This window comes from Episyrphus balteatus, chromosome 2 (genome assembly GCF_945859705.1).
Source record: "Episyrphus balteatus chromosome 2, idEpiBalt1.1, whole genome shotgun sequence".
Classification (NCBI taxonomy): Eukaryota; Metazoa; Arthropoda; class Insecta; order Diptera; family Syrphidae; genus Episyrphus; species Episyrphus balteatus.
The window spans coordinates 20,891,790-20,901,683 of NC_079135.1; the positions used below are offsets into that span (position 1 = coordinate 20,891,790).

The 9,894-nt window shown below is 31.3% G+C and overlaps 1 protein-coding gene across 1 annotated transcript; it reads left to right on the plus strand.

Annotated features, from left to right (window-relative positions):
* Positions 1 to 8,722: 8,722 nt before the first annotated feature.
* LOC129909074 (postacrosomal sheath WW domain-binding protein-like) lies at positions 8,723 to 9,307 on the plus strand. Its single transcript, XM_055986024.1, has 2 exons — positions 8,723 to 8,828; positions 8,905 to 9,307. The coding sequence occupies exons 1-2, from the start codon at positions 8,817 to 8,819 to the stop codon at positions 9,283 to 9,285; spliced, it is 393 nt and encodes a 130-aa protein (XP_055841999.1). The 5' UTR covers positions 8,723 to 8,816; the 3' UTR covers positions 9,286 to 9,307.
* Positions 9,308 to 9,894: the final 587 nt, after the last annotated feature.

A 9,894-nucleotide genomic window follows, 5' to 3' on the forward strand; every position in this document is an offset into this window, starting at 1 on the left:
TAAAATCTATTAGAAAAGTATATTTTTGTTTACTAAAAAATAAATTCTCAGTTTTATTGAAAACTGAAATTTTTCATTAGGTAGAGGTACCTAGGTATATCATGTTTTTTTTTTAATATTTACTTAAAAACATAGTTGGCAGCCATATAATTCCAAAATATTCCATTATTATATGAAACATTGTTAAAAGAGATGTCAAAATTACATTTTTTCTTTAAAAATTCAATTTCTTATTTTAACGATGCATCTCCCCCAAAACACCGTAAAAATAAATTGTATTCCCGTGAAAAGAATTTGAAGAGCCTTCCTGATCCTGGTGTCTATTTAAGTTGTTTCGATTATCGTTATGCTATTTATCCTACGGAGCCCATATCACTGTATCACATCCTTTCTTATTATCACATATTGCATATAAATTGAATTATTTCCAAAAGATGTCAACACGTGAACTACATTATCTCTGTGGCCACAGGCTATAAGCCTTAGGCAAATCATTTAATAATTTTCCAACCCTCACCTAAAATTTGCTGTTGTCAAGGATTACTATGGAGAACAAAGTGTTCTTTCACCCTTTTTGAAGGTTGCGGTGTGGCTTGTCCTTGTTGTTGGTTGTATAAGCCTTTTGTAACAAACATAAGGAATTAATTAATTTCATCCTTCCCAAATGCTTATGGAAATTTTGCTTGCATTTCTACAAGTATCAAAGTTTTTATTTGCATTACAAAAGCAAAAACGAAATGAAGATGCAAAGATCTTATCTAAGGGTTGTAAAAAATTGCTACTGTGTCTTTTAATAATTCCTTTTTTCAATTTTGTTTTTATCTTTCGTTTGAGTGTGTTAAAGTAAAAGAAAAGTGTTCCCAGGAACATCAATTAAATTTTCACCGGAATTTCCAATCAAAGAGTTTTGTACTTACCAGAGATTTGTGTAAACAATTCAACATGAAGATACTTTCGAACTTTTATTTATGAATGAAAAGATTCTTTCCGACAAACGTTGTATTGGTTATGGCAAAAAATTGTTTCTTCTTTGTATTGCAGGCCAATTATGATGAGGTGATTCCACGAGGGGGAAGAGATATATTCTAGGTGATCATTTGTAAATAATAAACGTTCATCTTTATGATCCTCAATTTTTTTCCTAATCGATGAGGTACAAAGACACTTGCTTAGTTCTTGGAACTCCCCAATAGTCTTTTACCTCCATAAACAAAAGTCTTCATTTTTTGTATTCACTTGGGGCTGGTTGTGAGTGTCAAAGCGTGCTGATTGCGGCAGCGGTATTCTTTGATCCTCCACCGGAAAAAAACAGATGGAGGTAGTAAGTATATGATCTGAATTGAGACGTGCTCCAATGCTTCTGCCTTCGTCACATGATATACTCACTTATGGGGGTGATGTACTTTACTTTTTCCTACCCTACGCTACGTAGCATTGAAGAATTTAAAAATTGTGGCTGTGGAACTGGTTGAGCGTGAAATGATCGCGCAAACGAATTTGAGTGAATGAATATGCTTGAATGGTTTAATGAATGAACGGTTGGGTGGACGGATCAATTGGGTGTGATGTTGCGAATGAGGTGTTAGAAAAATCTGCAAACGCGGCTGCTTTTGATGTTGGCAAACAGTTTTCTCTTGGTTGATGGGGTGAACTAAATTATTCCATTCAAGCAATAAAAAATTGGTTTTCTTTAAACGAAAAAAACTCTACAAATTGTTATTGTAAAAAATTGGAAAAGGATGATCTGCTTGGAATTTAAATTGAATAGAAGAAAGTCTGTAGGATGCTTTTAAGCTAAGAAAAGAAATTTTCACTAAGATATTGTATAAAAAGTTATTTTTATTTTAATACGTTTTTGACAAACAACATGAGATACTTTATGACAGGAAATCAAAAAAAAAAAAAAACAAAAACTGCTTCCGCGGTGTAAAATGTGTATAAAGGGTTACAAAATTTGCCCATATTGACCACTATATCTAATACATTACAATCCTTGAAGATAAAAATGGTTTGTATAAAGCTTCTATAAATGTTACTTCAGAAGTTTATGTAGAAGTGTGTAAATACTACAATTTTAAAGATTTTTTCAGTGATCAACACAATTCAGTGATGTCTTTTTTTTTTTCAAAAACATTTAATTCAAATATTGTTAAGAGTAAATCTAAAACAAAAAAACGTCACTTACAGAGAGACAAACTGTTTTATAAAACTATAGAACTTGGTGTCAAGATGTCTAAAGAACATTCTTAAGCAAATAGATACACTTATGGTGCATTTTCTGAAATAAATATAAAATTGTCACGTACAGACAAGAAAATCGTTTTTGGTCTTTGGCCACTAACTATAAATCCTAAAAAGTTATTGTAATGAAACCTTGTACCTACTAAAAATTTGAAGTCCTGTAGCAACCTAGGTACCTACATACAATATTTTAAAGATCATTTTTTGTGGTAGGATGCGTGGTCCTGTTAAAAAATTCAAGTACTGGTTCACAAATACTAGAGAATTAAGGAAAAGTTTCTTGAATATGCATTTACAAATAATTGTGACCATTCTTCACGTTTGAAATTCATTATTTGTATTATCGTAGAAGATTACTTTCTTCCATGCCTTAACACTTCTTTTTTAACAATGAAGTTAGTCTCAAATGGACATCACCAAGGACATCAAAATTAAATGTTCGTTGATCCAAAAATAACAAGAAATACCACTCAACTTTTCATGTGGTAAAGGATTTCGAAAACCTTAAACGCATACAATTCTGTCCTTGGTGTAGTAATGGTGTCTTTTCAAAATTCAGCCATTTTAGAAGATTGGGACTAATGACCATTCTATTTACTGTCCTAAAATTACAAATAACAACTGTTTTTCACTTTTATTCTTGTCGTTAATCCACCAAAACTGGTGGAAATTTTTGCCGTTTTTTCGAACTACAAAAGATATGTTTACAATTTTTTTATTAAATTTTGTTTAAAAATTATTCACCTAAAAAATGACATCAAAAAAGTTGCAAACAAGAAAGGGTAAAGTATTTAATAATATTTAATTAATATAAAAACGGCAAAAATTTCAAAAAAAATTTAAAAAAAATTAAAATTTTTGATTTATACACAAATTTTTGAATGCAATATTTGAAAAGAATTAAAAACCAATAAAACTGCATTTAAAATTATGTGATAGGTGAAAGCAAAAACTACGAAAACAGCTAATAATTTCAAAAACCGAAATAAAATATAAAAAAAATTTTTAACGTGAAATTTTGAATGTAATCTTTTAAAGGAACTACATATTTTCCAACCAGAATCAACAAAAATTTTAAAAATAGATGATTTAACTCGAGAGAAAAAAAATTGTATGTATTAGTTAAAAATTTCCCATACAAATTTGTATTCGGAAAGTATGACCTTAGAGGCACGGGTTAATGACCTCCAAAAAATTTGTTTTTGCTAAATTCCCCGTTTTTAGGCCCTAAGCTTTCGATCTGGGGGGTGTCACCCCCGAAAACATCACTTTGGTAAATAACGGACACCCTAATGTACATAAATATTGATCAAAACATAATTTTAGTGTCGGTAAGTTTAAGAAAAGAAAGCATTTTTTTGTCTGTTCTATTGTTAACCCAAACTAATCTGTTTCTCTTTATAACAATTATCAATTTGTTTATATTATAAACGACATCATCATAAAATAAGGGCGTAAAAACATCGTTGGCACCTTATAAAAACATTCTTACACCAAACAATTGAAAATATGTTCTTTATCGTTTCATTGTTTGATCCGTGCTATTTGCCAATGTTTTTTCAGCGTTACTCTATCCCAATCAATAAACACACGTGTGGTTCCAATTTATAAAATTTAGTACAATTTTTCCGCACATCACAAAACATAACTATTGTAACAACTCAATTTTTTTAAATTCCCTCAAAATTTATATTAAATTAATCCGCAATCTTTATACAATAGAAATGGCCACCCGTACATCTATGTGTGTGAAATCATCACATCAATACACTATTAAAAAAAAAAAAAATAGAACATCTTCATGATAATGCAGGTATTGTGATGAGTCTATAAAAAATGGACTCAAAACTATCAGACTATAAAAAAAAGAGCATTTAAGACGAATTAAAGGGAGTGATGAGCCCTGAGCGATTTAGTTTAACAAAAACCCTAACCCATCATGTGAGGTAATGTGTGTATACTTTTGTCCCGAGACATCCCTGCGGCTTGAAAATAGACACACATTGTGTTTTTCTATTCATCTCCTTGGGTGTTTTAGGTTTAATTTGCTATTGTTGCAAAATTTTGATACAACTATAGGTTTTGAACTTCATTGATTGTTGGAAAATGCAAGGTTAACAAAGTTCATGAAGTGAAGCAATAATGACTAAGACAGTTTTCTAGCTAATTTCTAAGGATTTCTGATACTAATTTTCCAATTCTCACACTCTAAAAATATCTGTCTACAACCCTTTGTCTGTTACTGGGAACTATAAATACAAAAATAAACGTTTAAAAATTCTCACAACAAGTTGTTAAAACCTTAATTGCAAGGTACAAACAAGATAACCTGCATTATCCTGAGACCGAATATCAAAACTTTTATCGAATTGGATCTAAAATTTCGAACAATTGCTAAGTTTCATGAGAAAAATCTGAGTTACTTTAAATTTTTTTTGATGATTGCAAGGTTTTCTTTATAGATTTCAAGACCAGTGGATTTGCCAAACCGCAAGCCTTATACAATTTCTAGGATCAACCAATTTTTCTTTTCCAATTTTCACGCTTATCAATGTGGAGCTCGAAATTTCTTCGTGATTTCCAATAACACAAAAAAATACAAATCTCTTAGCTCCATATGCTTTCAGTACATACAAAAAGCAACTGAACCACAGGATTAAAGAACTCTCCTTGTACCAGGATCAAAAAAACTAGAAAAGAAATTAATCTGAAATCCCACTAAAAACCGGATCATCCATTTCTTTCCCATTTCATCTCCCATTTGACAGCCCTTTTATTTTTTAGGACTCTGAATGATTGCACAATTGACAGTTGGCAAAACAAAAAAGTCGCACAAGAAAAGTGCAACAATAGCAATTGCACGGAATAACTTAATGCCATTTCGGCATTGATTTTCGGGGTTCATGATGAGAATGTGAGTGAAACTGTTTCACATTTTCAAATAAAATATATAGCCTGTAGGTGATTCTTTGTTTAGATCAGAGATGGGTATTGGGGAAGAAAAAAATCTATCATCTTCCCAGATTCAGAGCTCAGTGCAGATCAGGATTATAGACATAGTTCACTCGGTGATTTTTTTACGGTTTTTTATTTCTTATTTTTCAATTTTCTTTCTTCTTTTTGTTTAGCGTGTAATTCGTATTTAATTTCTTTTTAATTGGGTGGTCTTCATTACTCTCAAGGACCATCGAGGCAAAGTGTGTATCGTTGCGTTGATTGCCAGAGTATCATTCTTTAGAGTTTTTCAAAATGAAATTATTAAAAAAAAATATTCAAAGAAGAAAGGCTGAAAAAAAATCATCTTTAATAGTCAAGTGGTTCAAAAATATCATCATCGATCGTTAAGAAAGAAAAAGATCGCTCCTCTCGCCAGACACATGGGCGACAGCCACTTGGATATTATTATTGACGATGCCCTTTTTCTTTTCCAATTTAGGAACCCTCTTCGAGTGGCCGCAATTATATCGGGATGAATGAATATAATATTTGAAGGACGGACGCTGATTCCATTATGGAAATGAAATATAGATTTTTTGATGTGATCGTATTACTATGGAGAGCAGAGCAGAGTAGACGTGCTATGCTTGAATTCGTTCCGAAGGCGCAAAGTAGGTCGTTTTCCGGTTTTACGGTCAATTCGGATACGTAATTTGATAAGGAGGCTGGTTACTTATAGGCATTTTGTTTTGTGGATATAAGTAGTTGACATAAAATTTTAACGCGTGATTAGATATAGCATATTTTTTTTAGAGTTTCCGCTGCCGTTATAATATCGTTTTATAGATTTTTTGTAACACTTGCACGGCAACTTTAGTTAGCTCTTCTTGTTTCTCTTAATCATGAAAATTCTGTCTTGTTCTTTTTATATTGCTGTAAAGTTTGGTTTTATTGCGAGTTACACGAATAGTTATCAACTTTGACAGTTTTGTGTGGTAGGATTTGGTAACGTTTTTTTACAAATTCAATTAAAAAAAAATATCCCTTCAGAAAATGAGAAACAAAATTATTTTCCTCTACTCCCATGCAATTTTTACTTGGTTTAGTCATTGGATTTATTTATTTTTTTTGAAAATTGTTGGAGTCATTTTTATTTCTTGATAATGTTCTAGGTATTTATTCAAATTTTTCATGATCGTAATGCCATGCCTCATTATTATCGCGAGTTCGATTTCTTTACGAATTCTAAGCTTCTCGTACAGTACCTACATTAAGGTGGATCGTTTTTGGGTTTTTTTTCGAATTTCAAATGGTAATAGCGCGGAAAAGTTGTGAATGGTGAAAACTAAGAATAGGTTAAAATATAATCAAAATCAGTTAATATCTTCTGCCTCCGCATCGGCTCAAGGCTTAAAAAACATTTAAAAAATTGTATTTTTACAAAAAAAATTAACCACCCTAACATCTTTTTTTTTTTAATAAAATAGACAACTCTTATTTAAGCTAAATATTAAGTAAACAAAAATTGTTCAAATTGGGTAAGGACTTTTGGTCGCACAGCGGTCTGAAAATTGTCGAAATATGGCAAAATTCCTATTTTTACGAATTTTGTTTTAAATTGTTATAGACTATTTGGTGAATTATTATTTTTACCAAATTTGAAGTAAAAATGAAGTTGACACAGTCAGTGAATGCTATGAACTCGTTAAAGATTTAAAAATGTGTCGGTTCAAGAGGAATTTGGCTATTTATCATTCTTCTCGCCGCACAGTGGTGCATTTGGTGCTTTATGGCGTCTAAAATCATTTACACGGCCATTTCTTGACGAAAATTCATGAAATTTATGACACTGAAGCATATAAGTATGAGAAATACGAAAAATCTTCAAACTTTTATAACTTTATAATAAAATTTACATAACTTTAATATTACATACTCGTTTTTAGATAATTTTTACCTGGAAATCGTTTGTTTTTCAGACTCAAGAGTAGGTACCTACATAGATTAAATAGAATGTATTGTAGGTTTATTTAACTGATCATTAAATTTATTACTTGTGTGTAAAATCTTGTCAATTTTTATCTTAAGAAGTCTGTAGAAATGGGTGTTTTAAGTGTAGGACAAGTAACTACCTTTAATTTTAATTTTGTATCTGTTAAAATATAAAATAATAGCACTGTACAAAAAATCAATACATTTTTGAAGATTTTAGTTGCACTGATCTAACTATCACTATCACAAACTTTCCACATTATTCGAAAATAATATGAATAATTGAGTTTATTTTTCACTTAGCGCTCTTTTGCATGGATACATTCAAAGCAAAAATGAGAAAAATGTTGGTTTATCGCTGTTTTGTACTAATAAAAATTAAATTTTTTAATTTTCTTAAGTAAGTTTTTTTGGAATGTTTCTATCTTGCATAGATTTTTTTTCAAAATGAAAATTATTTATGGGACTATTTTGGATTTATCTCTTTCTAGCATTGAAATTGCTTAAGCTGTCAAGTGATTATTCTGTGTTATTTCTGTTTTACACTGAAATTAAGGAAAGTGTTTGACATGCAATATAGTAAAAATTGGATAAAAACAGTCATTATCTTTCGAATTTTGCGTTCATGTAAACGACCAGTCCCTCAAAGTGAAGATAATTTAAAAAGCTACATTTCCTCATCATTCTTAAAATTGTTATTTTTTGGCTCATCGCTTTTTTGCACTGAGGATGTCATTTATTTTATTTAATCAAAACCGTTAGAGCCGTTTTTGAGACAAATAACTTTTTCCATTTTAGTCGCATTTTCTATTTTCTATTTCATCGCATTTTCTATAATCATAATGCCATGTCTGATCACGAGTTTGACTTTCTTAAGATCCTTAAACAATAAACATGTTCTCTAGCAAGTAAAACGCTTCTGATTTTTGTAAGAGGCTGTAAATCTAGTTTACTCCACTCCAATCTATTCGACTTTGTAAAAGTAAACTGTAACTGACTAAAATAAACTAATTGTAATGTATCTTGTTACCTACATCGATTAAAGTTTTTTTTGCCTAAACTACACATAGATTTACCTAATTTACATATTACATTTACTATTTACAACAGCTCATCATTACCTACTATGTTGAAGACATAAAGCTCAAATACATGCTGTTACAATTGTTTAATCATATCGGAAACCCATTACCAAAAACAAAAGTCATGCAAAACCAGTTACATAAATAGCACTAGCCGACTGAATGGCTAGCATTCTTTTTTTAGTTCAGAAGTCTACATCTCATTATAACCGTATTTGACTTATTTATTCCACCAATGTGAATTTAATGAATGTGGTAATGAATTGAATTAAACAAACACCCACTCATTATGCACCGCACCATTCCATTCAGACTATTGTGCTCACAATCGAAAGTACGCGTTATGAGGATATGTGACTAAAATTAATTAAAAAAACGATTTTTATTGTTTTTAAAGCATAGGTACTCGTCAAAGCAAGCTCAAACAGCTGATGAACGAATTAAGTTTAGTTTTTTATTTTGATATAAAAGTTATCCGCATCGGAATTGAAAAATCACATCTCACATTCACTTCTTCCGAGAAAGAGCTCCAGATCGAAAAATAAAAAGAAATAATCTATCAAAATGTTCAAATTTGTAAGTCAAGTAAAAATACCTTTTTCTAACCTTTTGGATATAAAGATTTAATTGTGTTTTTGGTTTCTTTTTTCAGACCGTTCTTTGTTTAATGGCTGTATTTGCTTCCGCTATCGCTGCTCCTGGACTAGTTTCTCCACTTGCTGCATACGGTGCATCTCCTTATGCTACCCAAATCGGATATGGCGCTCCATATGTTGCACCATACGCTTCCAGCTACAACGCCCATCAAATCGACCATGCTGTAGCTTATCCAGCTTACCAATATGCTTCGGCTGGTTATGCTGCACCTGGAGCCTATGCCGGTCAACAAGCTGCATATGCAACTCTTCCAGCAGCTTATGCTGCTAGTCCCGCTGGATATGCGGCTGCACCAGCTGGATATCCATTCCCAGCAGCTTATGCTTCTCATCCTGGCTATGCAGCTTCACCATACGCATCAGCTTTATATAAGTAAATTTAAATAAAAATTAACTAATTTATTTTAAACAAAATTCGATAGTCTTTTCATTTCGTTCCAAAGAGATACAAATCACGGCAAAGTGACAAACAATTGGTACTTTGCTATTTTTTTTTTTTTAGTTTTGGCGGTGTAAAAAAAGTGCAGTTGTTTTAAAAACTTTAAAATGCTCCACTGAAATCTATCTAAAATCGACTTTTGCCACTTCGCACAATGCAAAATCTTTCTGTCAGCGAAAACCGAAAGTATTTATGGAAGATACACCTAATAACCTAAGGAGATTTGCAAGAGTAGGGAATTCGATTCCCTACTCGGCTTTAATTGCCTGAAGCTTATAATAACTGATTCTTACAATTACTGTTACGCTGAGTAAGTGATAAAAAAATAGTAGTTATAAAAAAATACAAAATTACAAATGAGCAAAGACCAACAAATATATGAAGTTGAGAAGAAGAAAGGGTGACAAAAAGTGACATTTTTGAAAATTTTAATGTTTTTCAGCGAATAGTGTCATTATCATTAGTTTAGAAACTAGCTTTAGATGTTTTTTCTAAACCTTTCTCATACAAAAAGTTGTAAACCAAAAACTTTAAACGGCGATTACTC